Here is a 15743-nt window from a genome sequence, read left to right on the forward strand (position 1 = left end):
GTATACACACTCACATGGTCTCACTCACTCTCAGCTGGATTTTCAAGTTGATTACCCTGTGGTTTAGCTGCAAGACCAGAACAGGTCTGGGAGCAAGTAGACAGAGCTTCCAGCTATTTTGCAGCCATCTTCGATCTCCTGATTTCTGATGGTTTTGAATGATGGTTGTTCTATAGTTTAGTTGTAATTTTGATGTGGTGTGGGAGGAGGAGAGCTGTATTTACCTTTGCCACCATCTTCAATGCAAGTCTTTAATTGTGCATTATATTGTGACTTCTATTATTTTCTTGAAACTTTTTATATCTTGAAATGCTATTTAGTTAATATTTTTTAGGATTTGTGACAATAACTATATCTATATCAATATCTACATATGTATACCATGTTTTGCATACCTCTCATATCTTGTTCATAGTAGGAAATTTGTAAATACTTTTTACCTCATTTACCGACATCATTGAATTTTCCTTTACCCATTTATTATTTCATTAGAATTTTTGCCTATATATTTAGTATGGAGGTTAATTGTACTATTCATTTTTGGTAGAAACTTGATTAACTTTTGGTATTAAAGTTATACTGGTTTCATGAAATAAAATGAGAGGATTCTATTTTTATGATATGGGGAATTTTAAATAATATTGAAATTATCTTTTGTTGTTAGGTTACATGAGACTTAGCTGTGATTTTTCTTTGGTACTCATGTCTGTTTTGAAAATAAACTTTAAATTTTAGAACAGTTTTAGACTTCCAAAACATTATAAAGTACTGGGATACCCCATCTATATCACTCACCCATTTCCCTTAATATCTTATATTAGCATGCTATATTTGTTATAACTAGTGAGCCAATATTGATACATTATGTACTAATCCAAAAATTCATTTGGATTTCTTTAGTTTTCAACTAGTATTCTTTTTGCATTCTATGATTCCCCTCCAGAATACAACATTGCACTTGGTTAAATGTCCTTTGGCTCCTCTCAGCTGTGTCAGTTTCTCAGATTTCCCTTATTTTTTATCACAATGATAGTTTTGAGGAATACTAGTTAGGCATTCTGTAGAATTCCCCTCAGTTGGCATTTGTTTTCCTGATTAGACTGTTGTCATGAGTTTTTGGAGGGCAGACTGTTGTGAATAAAGTCTTATTTTTGTCACAGCATATCAAAAGTATATAGCACTGTTATAACATCACTGTTGATGTTAATTTTGAACACTTTGCTGAGGTAGTGCTGGTTAGGTTACTATTTTTAACTTGTTTTAATTCTTCTTCTCCTTTGATAAGAGCTTACCTTATGCAGCTGAACATTTAAAGAATTATACTCCTTCTTTAAAGAAGGAACATTTACATAAAATACTTGGTATTTTGTGATAATTTTATATTTAAGAAAATTTTAAGTTTTTTTGTGGTCAAATGGAAGATTTTGTGTGACAAGTCTAATGATATTATTATTCACAACTTATTTTTGTCTGTATGATCTATCCAGTTATGAAAGAGGCACATTCAATTATCCACTATAATTGTATTCTGATCGAGTTCTCTTTTCACTTCTGTTAGCTTTTGCTTTATATAACTGCTGTTATGTGTGATGCATGCATTTCTATTATTGTTGTATCATCTTCATAAACATATTTCATTAAGATATAATTGACATACAGCAGTAAGTTTAAGATCCTCAGCATAAATACATCTAATTTTTATCTCAACCTGATATCTCTTAGTCTCATTTTGTATTTTTAACCTTAAGTTCCCCATAGTCTGTTACTGTGTTTCAACACTGTTTGAATTTCTTTGGCATCATTTGCCCATTTTTAAATTTTTAATGTATTTTAGTGACCTTTAAAAAATATATTTTATTGATTATGCTATAACAGTTGTCCCATTCCCCTCTTTATTCCCCTCCACCCTGCATGCCCCCTCCCATCCACATTCTCCCTCACCCCTTAGTTCATGTCCATGGGTGGTACATATAAGTTCTTTGGCTTCTACATTTCCTATACTATTCTTGACCTCCCCCTGTCTATTTTGTACCTACTATTTATGCTTTTTATTCCCTGTACCTTTTCCCTTATTCTTCCCCCTCCCCTTGACACTGATAATCTTCCATGTGATCTCCATTTCTATCAGTCTGTTCCTATTCTAGTTGTTTGCTTAGGTTTTTTTTGTTGTTGTTGTTCTGTTGTTGATAGTTGTGAGTTTGCTATCATTTTACTGTTCATAGTTTTTTATCTTTTTTCCTTAGGTAAGTCCCTTTAACATTTCATATAATAAGGGCTTGGCGATAATGAACTCCTTTAACTTGACCTTATCTGAGAAGCACTTTATCTGCCCTTCCATTCTAAATGATAGCTTTGCTGAGTAGGGTAATCACGGATGTAGGCCCTTGCCTTTCATAACTTGGAATACTTCTTTCCAGCCCCTTCTTGCCTGCAAGGTTTCTTTTGAGACATCAGCTGACAGTCTTATGGGAACTTCTCTGTAGGTAACTGTCTCTTTTTCCCTTGCTACTTTTAAGATTCTCTCCTTATCTTTCATCTTGGGTAATGTGATTATGATGTGCCTTGGTATGTGCTTCCTTGGGTCCAACTTCTTTGGAATTCTCTGAGCTTCTTGGACTTCCTGGAAGTGTATTTCCTTTGCCAGATTAGGGAAATTCTCCTTGATTATTTTTTCCAATACGTTTTCAATTTCTTGCTCTTCTTTTCCTTTGGCACTCCTGTGATTCAGATGTTGGAACATTTAAAGTTGTCCTGGAGGTTCCTAAGCCTCTCCTCATTTTTTTTTTTGAATTCTTGTTTCTTCATTCTGTTCTGGATGAATGTTTATTTCTTCTTTCTGGTCCAAACGATTGATTTGAATCCCGGTTTCATTTCTATCACTGCTGGTTCCCTGTGTATTTTCCTTTAATTCACTTTTCATAGCCTTCGCTCTTTCCTATATTTTGTGACTAAACCATTTCTCTGAGCATCTGATTACTGTGTTCTGAACTCTGCATCTGATAGGTTGGATAACTCCTCACCTCTTAGTTGTGTTTTTTTCTGGAGTTTTGATCTGTTCTTTCATTTGGGCAATTTTTATTTTTTGTCTCAGCATGCCTGTTATGTTTTAAGGGCTGGAGTCTTAGGTATACAAGAGGGTGAGGCAACCTACGTCAATGCATCGTGGTGCTGTTTGTGGGGGAGGGGTCTGAAAGGGAACAATGGCACTTGCTCAGCTGTTACATTGTAAGGGACAGAGGCTTAGGTATTCACCAGGGTGGGGCAACTCACATTGCTGTGTTGTGGCACTGTATGTGGGGAAGGAGTCCAAAAGGGAACAATGCCACTTGCTGGGCTCTCCACCTGCTTCCAGTAACTTCCCCCACTACCCACAGCAAATTGAGCTCTTTTGGTTCTGATTCCCAGGTGGGTGGGTTTGTGTAAGTTCTAGGATGCTGTGGGTCTCTCCAATGAACTCTCTTGTAAGGCTGGGAGTTTCCCCTGCCACCTCAACCCCCACAAGTTTTTTTCTGTCAGAGGTTCTGAAAGTTTATTTCCCTGTGCTGGAACCCTGGGTTGCATGGTCAGTCTTCCTCCCCAGTTGTTCTTCCTGGCTTATCTGCACACAAATGTGGGACCACCTGGTCTGTGAGCCATCACCTTACCTTCCCCGGTCCTCCAGCCACCACCTTTCAGTGAGTTCTCTCTGCCGACTGCCCATCTCCGCCCCTTCTACTGGTGGATGAATGTTTCTTCTTTAACTCTGAAGTTGTTGAAAATCCATACAGTTGGATTTTCTGGCAGTTCTGGTTGTTTTTTTTTAAATTTGTCATTGTCTTTCTTTTGATCATACAAGGGGCCACAGTGTATCTACCTATGCCTCCATTTTGGCCAGAAGTCTGTTCTATCTATTTTAGTGACTCTTGTAAAAGCTTTGTAATAATACTTTATTTTTCAGTTACAGATTACATGCAATATTATATTAGTTTTAAGGTACAACATAGTGATTAGACATTTATAAAACTTACAAAATGATTATCCGAATTAATCTATATAGATTAATTGAAGGAAAGTTGTTTCTTAATCGTTGAGATCCAAATCAGCTTGAAGATCAAGTGGAAGAAGTACGCCAAATGGATAAACTATGGAGCAGCATGATTGAGCATCCTGTCTTCCTGCCATCAGGGAGCTACCATGCCACCCCTGAAAGACTACTTGTAGAAGTTCTTTTTTAGATGAATACATAAAAATTCAGCCAAGTTCAAATAAAAATTGGGAAAAAATCATTGGATGTGGGAGAAGAACACAGTTGGGGGCATTTCCCTCATGATGTATTTGAAAATATATTCTAGAGTCAAACTGACTAGCTTTAAATTAAATTCTTTCATTCATTAACTATGTGACACTGGACAAGAAATTCAATAGCTCTAAGTCTCAGTGTGCTACTAGATAGAGATATTAATAGTATCAACCTCATGGGTTATGTGAAAAATGATTTATGCTATTCATGCAAAGCATTTCACACAGTGTTAGCACATAATAGGTGTTCATTAATGTCAGTGAAAAAATCAGGTGCTCACATATAATGTGGTATAATTTTTTAAACCACATTTCATAAAATTTCATATAATTTTTTGTAAATTTCATATAATTTTCATATAATTTTTTCATATACTTTCATATAATTTTTTAAACCACATTTCATAAAATTAATATGGGTTTTCATATTAATTCTATAGTTTAGAGAAAAATAAATTTATATTAAACAAAATACTGAATGTGAAATAAACTTTGTAAACTTCAAATTATTATATAAAAATAAATTTTTATTTTAACTTGATTGCATATAACTGTGCAATGTGACTTTTAATAACACTGAAAAGGTATATTTGGTTGATTTTGATATATACTAAATCATTTATTACCATAACTTTATTTGTGTTTAAACAAAAAGCACAATGGAAAACAAGTAAGTCACAATAGGTTGAAAAAATTAGTTTCAAAACCCATTCAGCTTTATCATACTTATGAGATGTATCATGCTATTTAAGGGACAATTGTTATCCCTCATGCTGTACTCTAGATCACATGTGTAGTTATCTGCTTACTTTTTAATGTGCTGTAAAAAAAATTGGTGACTGTGCAATTCTTCATTACAGCTAACATATTCAATAAAAAATCAATTTGACTTATTAAATCTTCATTTAAAAGTTTATTTTAGCTGGAGCCATCATGGGGAATGGAAAGAACCCAAATTTTGTAGTCAAATAAATGTCAGTTCAAAACATAGTTTCCATCTATTACTAATACCATGGAAGTGGCTATATAGCGTAACCACATTAAAAGTAGCATTAAATGTTATTAAAACTGTTTTACAGGAGTTGAAAAATGCTGAACCAAATTCTTTGTGTTCATGTGTACTTATAATTTTGTATCAATATTTTTTTTAGTAGCACTCTCATTCTAAACTATTCAAAAATATTTACCACAATGAGATGTGGTATTTAACATTACCATAATGAAAAAGGTTTACTCTTTTTATTTAAAAATAATTTCCAATTCTGAAATACTGTGTACCATTCTGGTTACTGAACCATATGAGGTACATAATAGGTAAGAAAGGTAGAGAGAACAGGCACAGTGATAAAGGAAATAGAGAGGATATTCACACTCAAAACTTTTTGAAGAAAGACTTTTTGTTAAGAATGCAGAATTCTGAGACCAATTATTACAAAATTTGAAGTGTGCAGAGGTTGTATCTCAGTGGTGTGATACTTACATTGGCTCTGGCCACAAGACTCAGAAAAACTAGAGTCTTACCATTGATCAGCTGCCCTGCTGTGTGAGGTCCTTGAGGAAAAGACATGCTTTGAGGAGGCAGGAAAGATAAACACTGTATTCCTAGCTGGTACAAAGGCCTTAAAGTCACAAACTCCCCTGTAAGGTTTATAAACGAGCTAGGATAGATCCTACAAAGAATTCCTTTTGTGAAAGTGAGGTTCTGCTTACTGTCCAAAAATAAATTCAGAGAGAAAGCAGATAAATCTTGCTTTTTCCACTTCCATTCCCAATCTCAAACCCAATTCTATCCCTGTTAAATCAGGGCTATTGCAGCAAAGAAGAGTCAGAAGAAGGATGTAAACATCTGTGCTGGTGCCTACAGGATTGATGACCTAGACCTGAGCTTCCTTCCTGGATTTATATTCTTGTTTGGGTAAATGGCCAATGATGTCTAACAGAAGGCCAATTTACAAGCACCGTTGGATCTCCTCTACAGTATATAGATTTTTCTCCTTTAACCTCTGTAATTCTTGTCTTTGTACTGTATCATAAAGTCTAGTAGTAATTGTATTCTAGATCTCAGTGTAGCAGCTTAAAAAAAATAAAGCTTCAATAACCTTGAAAGAACTATGAGGGTTTCTGTAAGGATGCAAGCATTGAAGCAAGTGTGAAAGAATCACTGATCAATATGTAGTTTCTTGGTAGGAAGAGGGGTTTTCCAAAGTACTGTAATATTTCTTTTCTCATCGTTTTATATGCCCCTCTTGCTGCCTCTTGTGATGGATGGTACCTGTCTCTTTTTCCATTAGATAACGAACACCTGAGGATGGGGGACTTTCTTGTATCTTTGTATCCCCGTGACCTAGTTGGTACTGAACCTATAGCATATGCCAATAAGTGATATTTTAAGTGAAGAAATAATTATTCAGCTAGCTATTTAGTAGGGGGAAATGATATTACAGATTTGAGAAACATATAGCCTTGTACAGGGAACATTCTAACATATATGAAACAAGCTACAATAAATGACCCACAAATTGTGTATCAAATCGTGTTCTAGACTATAAATACCACAAATATTTATAACAGGAACAAATTTAAGTACTGTAGCTCCTTTGAAGTAAGGCCTGGTGAAGGTAGGATTTGTTTAAATCTTTAAAAGGATGATTAGAATCTGGATGAGCCTTCCTTAAAAGACGGCCGTGAGGCAATCTTGAGGTGGATTCTGAAATAGACCCCTTAACACCTTTAAGATTCCTTTTGCTTAAGGTTAAAGAGCCCATTGGTTTAGTGGGGTGGACTGCCCTTTCTCCAGGCTTTTGCTTGGAGAAAGAATGAATGCTGTTGTTGCCTGGAACCTAACAACAGAAGCAGCGTTCTGTTGTTACCCGCACTTGGTTTGCTTCTCTCGGTGAGCTTCTCCTCCCCACCTCGACCCCGTCTGTTGTCATCTGCACATCCTGGGTTTCTCTTAGCGCAGTCTGAATTATTTATGGGATAAAGTCAGAGGTACTTTCCCTCCGTGAGTGCGAGTGTAGCTGTATAATAGGAAAAGGGGACCAGCTTGCAGAACCAAGACTCTACTTCGCGCTAATTTGCTTTTTCATTCAGTTTTTTGCTAGTCTCTTCCCAGTCGGTCTGATTCATTCATGAGGGAAATGCATCACTGTCAAGTTAACCCTGCCTGCTTTAATTCCTTTCCTAGAGCTTTTCTTACCAGCCCAGGACCTCCAGCAGTTGGCCTACTTTAGAGAGTGCAAGGCTGAGAAAGCAGGGAAGTCTCACTACTCCGTACGCATGCTTCAAGGGCTTTGCAAGAAAAAGAACATCAGCTTCTCCTCCAGACACTTTTGGGGTGAAGTCGGGGCCAGAAAAACAGGGAAGAAGACTTGTCTCTAAGTCTTCCTTTTGGCTGTGGCGCCTCAGCTTTCAGCTTGTGAACCAATGATTGTATGGGGTGTCTTGTCTCTGGTCCGGCTCTCTTCCAATTTACCACTGGGCTAGAAATTTACCACTTCCGGCTCTCTTCCAATTTGCCACTGGGCTAGAATTCTACCTGGGGTAAATCTGACACCCATGAGCAGGTGGGGTGATAGCCCACCATGCTAGCTCCTCCATTCATGGAAGTTCAACCCCCTAAGTCAGACTGTTGTCGGCTTCATTTTGCTCCACATCTCCTCTAGCTCCATTGTTTTTATCCCTTTCAGCTGCCTGCTTCCAGCCCCTTGTGCCATTATGTATGATCGGACTCCTCGAGTGCTCAGATTTGCTGAAGGCGGAGGCACTGAGGATCATGTGGGTCCTGGATCCTACCAGGTACCTTTCCTGAAGCAGCAGGCAACAGGTAAGATGTGAGGAAAGCACGTCTTCTGTGACGGGCACCTCACATTCATCCTGCTCTGCTTCTGTGTGCCTGTGAATTAAATGTAATAGTACCACTTTGTAAGTATAACAAAATATGAAGTAGGTTGGAAAATACTATCTTATTTTATAAGTAGCAACTAGTAAAACCATTTTACCCATTTCACAACGCCCTAAAGCATATGGGTAGGATTTTTGATTCTACAGTGTTTGTCTACATCATGCTTTCAATTGTACAGATTAGATCTAAGGTTTTGATTTTCTAGCTCTGTTGCCTGTATGAGTCTCCAAATGCTGTGTACTTCTTACCTCCTACTGTCTCTCTTCACTGTAACCCTGTCTGCCTCACACACCTTTCCTACCATTAGCCAGAGGTGCATTTATTTACTAAAATCTAGCTTTTATATTTATCTTTTGCAATATCGTGTATCTTTTTCAGAGAGATGCCCCTTGTCTGACCAAACTTATGTTCTCTGGACATACTTGAAGAGGGTCCCTTTATCTCATATTCTGGAAAGAAAAGCTATACTCTTGAGAGATAGACTGGGAATGGATAATTGAAATAATTATTCACTCTCTTCTTGTGTTTGCAGTTAATGACTTAGGGGAAATTTAATAAATATTTCCAATTTGCTTTCTGCATTCCCCAATCCACTGATTTTGTAGAGTTTAATACCACCCAAGGTAAAGTTTGTTCCCTGTTAACCTGCATTTTTCCTATTCCTACACTATATGTGTATTTTTAAACATATGCCAGGATTTATTACTTTGACGTGACTGATCAGATTAGTACATTAGGTTTATTCAGGTTTCTTTGGGTAGAGTACAATTTGTCATTTGTCATCATTTTAATTTTGAGTTTTACAGCTTTTTGGCATTTGATATCAATAGCAGTATTGCTGGCAGTTATTATGTCTGTCTTTAATGCAGTTGAGTTGTTACAAGCATTAACTCCCAAATGATTTACTAACCACCAGTGATCATCCAAAATGCTTACACTTATGACACTTTCAAGCCTTATTTTATTTTGGTACAACTGACCACTCATTTTGTGAAAATGTTTCTTTTTCTTGTAGCTTGTATTATTATTTTTTCCTGGTTCCCTTTCCAAGTATTATTTTGGAACAGTGCCTGAAATGGTTAGGAGTAATAAAAATTTATAACATGCTAAGTCAGAGAATAATTTTTCTTCTCTCTCTAACCAATCCCTCATAGTCTTCTTTAAAAGTTTTAATTTCTGGATAACCTAGATGAAATGGATAAATTGCTAGGAACATACAATCTTCTAAAACTAAATCAAGAAGAATCAGAGAATCTGAATAGACAGATTATACCAGAAATTGAAGCAGTAATCGAAAAATTCCCCCCAAACAAAAGCCCTGCACTGGATGGCTTCACAGGTGAATTTTATCAAACATTCTGAGAACTAACACCTCTCTTTCTCAAAGTATTTCATAATTTAAGTGGAAGGAAGCCTCTCAAACTCATTTTATGAGGCCAGCTTTATCCTGATTCCAAAACCAGATAAAGATACTATTACTATTAAAAAAATACTTATAGGCCAATATACTTGATGAACATAGACATTAAAATCTTCAAAACAAAATATTAGCAAACAGAATACAGCAATGCACCAAAAAGATTATATTCCATGATCAAGTGGGATTTACTCCAGAATGCAAGGTTGGTACAACATTCGCAAATCAATAAACATGATGCACCACATAAAAAAAATCAAGGATAAAAATCATATGATCATGTTAATAGATGCTGAAAAAACATTTGATAAAATCCATCATCAATTTATGATAAAAGCTCTCAGCAAAGTTGGATTAAAGGAAACACACTTAAACATAATAAAAGCCATATATGACAATCCACTGCCAGCATCATATTTAATGGGAGAAAACTACATTCATTCCTCCTTAAGACTGGGAATAGGACAGGTATGTCCACTTTCACATCTTTTGTTGAACATAGTACTGGATGTCCTAGTCACAGCAATCAGACAAGCAGAAGAAATAAAAGGCATCCAAATGGGAGAAGTAAAACTGTCATTATTGGCAGATGACATGGTACTGTGCATAGAGAACCCCAAATTCCACCAAGAAACTAATAGAACAGATTAATGAATTTAGCAGGATACAAAACTAATACCCAGAAGTCAGTTGTGTTTTTATATGCCAATAACAAAGTAATGGAAAGCAAAATTAAGGAAACAATCCTATTCACAATTGCTACAAAAAGACTAAATACCTAGGAATAAACCTAACCATGGATGTAAAAGACCTGTACTTGGAAAATTGTGAGACACTGAAGAAAGAAACTGAAGATACAAATGAGATACCATGTTCGTGGATAAGAAGAATTAACATTATTAAAATGTCCATACTTTCCAAAACAATATATAGATTTGATGCAATTCCTATCAAGATTCCAATGATGTATTTCACACAACTAGAACAAATATTTCAAAAATGTATATGGAACCACAAAAGGCCTCAAATGACAACAGTGATCCTGAAAAAGAAGAACAAAGTAGGAGAAATCATGATACCTAATATGAAACTATAGTTTAAGGCCACCATGATCAAAACAGCATGGTACTGGCATAAAAACAGAGACATAGATCATTGGAACAAAATAGAGACTGCAGAAAGAAACCCACAGCTTTATAGTCAATTAATATTTGACAGAGGAAGCAATCACATACAATTGGCAAAAAATAGTTTATTCAATAAATGATGGTGAGAAAATTAGATACATACAAAAAGTGAAACTAGACTACCTTTTTATATCACACACAGGAATGAATTCAAAATGAATCAAAGACTTAAATGTTAAAACCAAGACCATAAAAAATTATAGAAGGAAACATTGGTAGCAACATCTTGGGCATTGCTTGTAGCAATATTTTGTTGAATGTATTTCCCCAGGCAAGGGAAATAAAAGAAAAAATATACAAATGGGACTACATCAAACTAAAAAGCTTTTGCATAGCAAAGGAAATCATCAACAACAACAAAAAATCCCCCACAGAATTAAAAAACATATTTGCCGATACATCTGATAAGAGGTTAATATGCAAAATTTATAAAGAACTTACAAAACTCATCATCAAAAAATAAACTATCCAATCAAAAAATGGGCAAAGGTCCTGAATAGACACTCCTCAAAAGAGGACATACAAATGGCCAATAGACAAATGAAAAGACGCTCAGCATCACCAGAGAAATGCCAATTAAAACCACAATGAGATATCATTAGACACCTGTCGGAATGTTTATCATCAATAAATCAACAAACAACAAACAACAAGTGCTGAAGAGGATGTGGAGAAAGAGGAACACTTTTGCACTGTTGCTGGATATACAGACTGGTGCAGTCACTGTGGAAAATATTATGGGGATACCTAAAAAATGGACCGGCCTTTTGACCCAGCTATCCTATTTCTGGGAATATGTCTGAGGAACACAAAACACTAATTCAAAAGAACATAAAAGCCTCTATGTTCACTGTAGCATTGTTTATAATCACCAAGATGTGGAAGCAGCCCATGATCCTATCAGTAGATGAGTGGATAAAACAAGTATAGGACACTTATACAATGGAATACTACTTGGAAGTAAAAAAGAAGAAAAATTTACCCTTTGCAACAGTGGATGGACTTGGAGAACATTATGCTAAGTGAAATAAGCCAGCCAGAGAAAGACAAATACCGTATGATTTCACTCATATGTGGAATCTAATGAACAAACTAAACTAACAAGGAAAATAGTGACAGACTCGTAAAGAGCAGGATGACAGCTGAGAGGGGAGGTTGGAGGGGTGGAAGGATTGAGCAAAAAGGAAAAAGGACTCATGGACATGGACAACAGTGTGGTGATTGCTAAGAGAGGGAGGTATAATGGGACTAAATAGTAATGGAAAAATACAATAAAGATTAAATTAAAAAGACGTCAAAAGTACAAATAGAAAACAAAAAAGAGTATTTGCTTTTCATTTGAAGATCTAATACTCTAAGGCAGGTATTTTCAACCTTTTTCATCTCATGGCACACATAAAGTAATTACTAAAATTCTGTGGCACACCAAAAATATATGTTTTGCCAATCTGACAACAATATAGGTATAATTTTCATTCATTCACATCAGATGGATATTGTGTGTTGCTGTTGTCATTTTTTTTTATTTGACAATTTAAGGGAAAAGAGGTCAGTGTCCCTGATTAAATAGTCATATATTGCATGTGTTAAAATATCTTGCATCATACCAGTTGAAAATCACTTTTCTAAGGTCTTCCTATCTTGTGTAATTCAAGGTAACAATTACATAAACTCCCATCATCTTGCTCCTCCTACATTATACTCTACAAAACCTACCTGACCCTTTTTCAAAATTATAGTTTACATTCAATATTATTTTGTATTTGATTCAGTTGTATAGTATAGTGGTTAGATAATCATATATTTCACAAAGTGTCCCCCCCAATATTTCCAGTATCCACCTGGCACCATATGTAGTTATTACAATATTATTGACTATATACTACCTGACCCTTAATTGAAATAGCTGTGTATACCTCTGCATATTTGAGGATTTTAGCATCTATGTTCATCAGGAATATTGGCATTTAATTTTCTTTCTTTGTAGTGTATTTATGTGGTTTTGTAATTAGGATAAAGCTGACCTCATAAAATGAGTTTGAGAGCCATCTCTCCTCTTGAATTTTATGTAGTTTGAGAAAGAGAAGTGTTAGTTCTCAGAAAGTTTGGTAAAATTCACCTGTAAAGCCATCCAGTCTAGGGCTTTGTTTGTTGGGAGTTTTTTATTACTGCTTCAATTCCATTAGGTGTAATCTGTTTATTCAGATTCTCTGATTCTTCCTGATTTACTTTTGGAAGATTAGACATCTTGAGGAATTTATCCATTTTGTCCAGTTTGTCCAGTTTGTTGGCATATCATTGTTCATAATATTCTCTTGCAATCCTTTATATTTCTTAGGTGTCAGCGTTATTTCTTCTCTTTCATTTTTCATTTTATTTATTTGGATCATTTCTCTTTTTTTGAAGAGTTTTTTTTAAAGGTTTGTCAATCTTGTTTATCAGTTTGAAGAACCAGCTGCTGGATTTGTTCATCTTTTGTATCATTTTATAAGATTCTATTTCATTTATTTCTGCTCTCATCTTAATTATTTCCTTCCTTCTAATCAATTAGGGCTTTGTTTGTTGTTACTTTTCAAGTTTCTTTAAGTGTGAAGTTAGATTGGTTATTTGAGTTTTTCCTTTTTTTGTGAGATAGTCTTATAATGTTATGAATTTCCCTCTTAGGGTTGCTTTCTCAATGTTCCACAGATTTTGGATTATTGTGTCTTCATTTTCATTTATTCCAAGGTATCTTGATTTCTTCCTGGACCCATTCATTGTTTAACAACATGTTATTTAGCTTCCATATCTTGGTGTGCTTTTCAGTGTTCTACTTGTGATTGATTTTTAGTTTTATACCATTGAGCCAGTGAAGATGCTTGATATGACTTCTGTCTTCTCAAATTTATTGAGACTTGTTTTGTGTCCTAGAATGCAGTCTATCTTAGAAAACATTCCATGTGCACTTGAAAAGTATGTATATTCTGCTGTTTTGGGGTGAAATGCTCTAAAAATATCAGTTAAATCAGTTGATCTAGTGTGTCATTTAAGGCCGCTCTCTCCTAGTTGATTTTCTGTCGGGAAGATCTGTCCACTGAAGTTAATGGGGTGTTAAAACCCCCAACTATGACTGTATTTCTGTTGATCTCATTTTGTTTCCTACAAGATTTGCTTTACATATTTAAGTGATCCTATGTTAGGTGCATAAATGTTTACTAGGGTTATATCCTTTTGATGAATTTTTCCCTTTATCATTATGTGGTGTCCTTCTTTGTCTCTTACTATAGCCTGGGTTTTAAAGTCTATTTTTTTCATATATAAGTACTGCTACCCCAGGTGTTTTTTTTTTTCCATTTGCATGAAATACCCTTTTCCAATCTTTACTTTTAGTCTGTGTGTATCTTTTGATCTGCGATGGGTTTCTTGGAGGCAGCATATATATGGGTCTTATTTTTCTTATCCGTTCAGCTACCCCGTGTCTTTTGGTTGGAGCATTTAAGCCATTTACATTTAAAGTGATTATTGATAGATATGTATGTAGTGCCATTACATTGTTAGACTGTATTCCTCTGTTTTTTTCCCTTTTCTCTTTTTATTCTTCTTAAAGCAAGTCATTTAACATTTGTTGCAGTACTGATTTAGTGTTAGCAAACTCCTTTAGCTTTTTGTTGCCTGAGAAGCTCCTTATTTCTTTGATTTTAAATGATAGCCATGTTGGGTAAAGTAGCCTTTACCCAACATGGTACCCTATATGGTTGTAGTTCCTTGCTTTTTATCACCTTGAATACTTCATGCCACTTCCTTCTGGTTGACATGTGTCTGATGAGTAATCAGCCAATCAGATGACAGTCTAATTGGTGCACCTTTGTTGGTAACTACCTGCTTTTCTCTTGCAGCTTTTAGGATTCTCTTCTTATCTTTAAGCCTTGTTGTTTTAATTATGATGTGTCTTGGTGTGGTCTTCTTTAGGTCCAACATGTTTGGGACTCTGAGCTTCCTGGACCTGTGTGACTTTTTCTGCCACCAGATTATGGAAGTTTTCAGTCATTATTTCTTTAGAGAAGTTTTGGATTCCTTGCTCACGCTCTTCTTTTTCTGGTATTCTTATGATGCCGCTGTTGTTATGTTTCATGTTGTCCAAGATGTTTCTTCAACTCTGCTCACTTCTTTAGTACTTTTTCCTTTTTGCTGCTCTGCCTGAATAACGAGAATCTTCCTTTTTATTCCCAGTATTTCTCTTTCTTAATTACCACTCTCCTTTTACTGTGGCTTACTTGGTCAATCCTGCAATGTGTTATCTTCACATTTTTCTCAGGAAATGCTTTCCACCCTAATTTGCAAACTTCATTGTCTTGGCTTTTGGCTATTTGATCAGGGAGGCTTTTCTACCCAGGATTTGCAGCCTGAAAGTGTCAGCTGCTCTGATTTCATGAGTCGGGGAGATAATGGATATTCCAATTCCAGATTAAGGAGAGCTTCCTGATTTTCTCACAATTATCTTAGATGCAAGCTTGTCTTAATCATCAAAACAAATTTTCTCAAGAGAAAACCAACCAGATAAAAATGGTAAAAACATAATCTTTTAAATAATGTGACTGCTCCTAGTGTTAATGTGCTAAGACGTATTTAATTGGTTTTGAGCTCGATTTACATCAGGGGTGTCAAACTCATTTTCACTGGGGGCCATATCAGCCTTCAAAGGGCCAAATGTAATTTCAACTCCTTAACAGTTAAGGAGTAGTTACGTTTATACAGTCCTAAAATTATTTCAGCCCTTTGAAGGCAACTGCAAGGCTGATATGGCTCCTGGTGAAATGAGTTTGACACCCCTGATTTACATAGTAAATGGCATCCCATTTTAGTTGTGTATTAGTCATCTGTATTTTTTTCATCTTCACCTGAGGACATGTTTATTGATTTTAGAGAAAGGGGAAGGGAAGGAGAGAGAGTGGGAGAGAAACATCAAATGGTTGCCTCT

At 35.6% G+C, this 15743-nt stretch overlaps 1 protein-coding gene across 1 annotated transcript in view; it reads left to right on the forward strand.

The window, feature by feature from the left end:
- The first annotated feature begins 7948 nt into the window (after positions 1-7948).
- STPG2 (sperm tail PG-rich repeat containing 2) overlaps positions 7949-15743 on the forward strand; it is a 175675-nt gene continuing 167880 nt past the window's right edge. The window contains 1 exon segment of the mRNA XM_028506247.2: positions 7949-8104. Coding sequence (XP_028362048.1) covers positions 7996-8104 — 109 coding nt within the window. The 5' untranslated portion in view covers positions 7949-7995.

The sequence above is a fragment of the Phyllostomus discolor genome, chromosome 1, assembly GCF_004126475.2.
Source record: "Phyllostomus discolor isolate MPI-MPIP mPhyDis1 chromosome 1, mPhyDis1.pri.v3, whole genome shotgun sequence".
Taxonomy (NCBI): Eukaryota; Metazoa; Chordata; class Mammalia; order Chiroptera; family Phyllostomidae; genus Phyllostomus; species Phyllostomus discolor.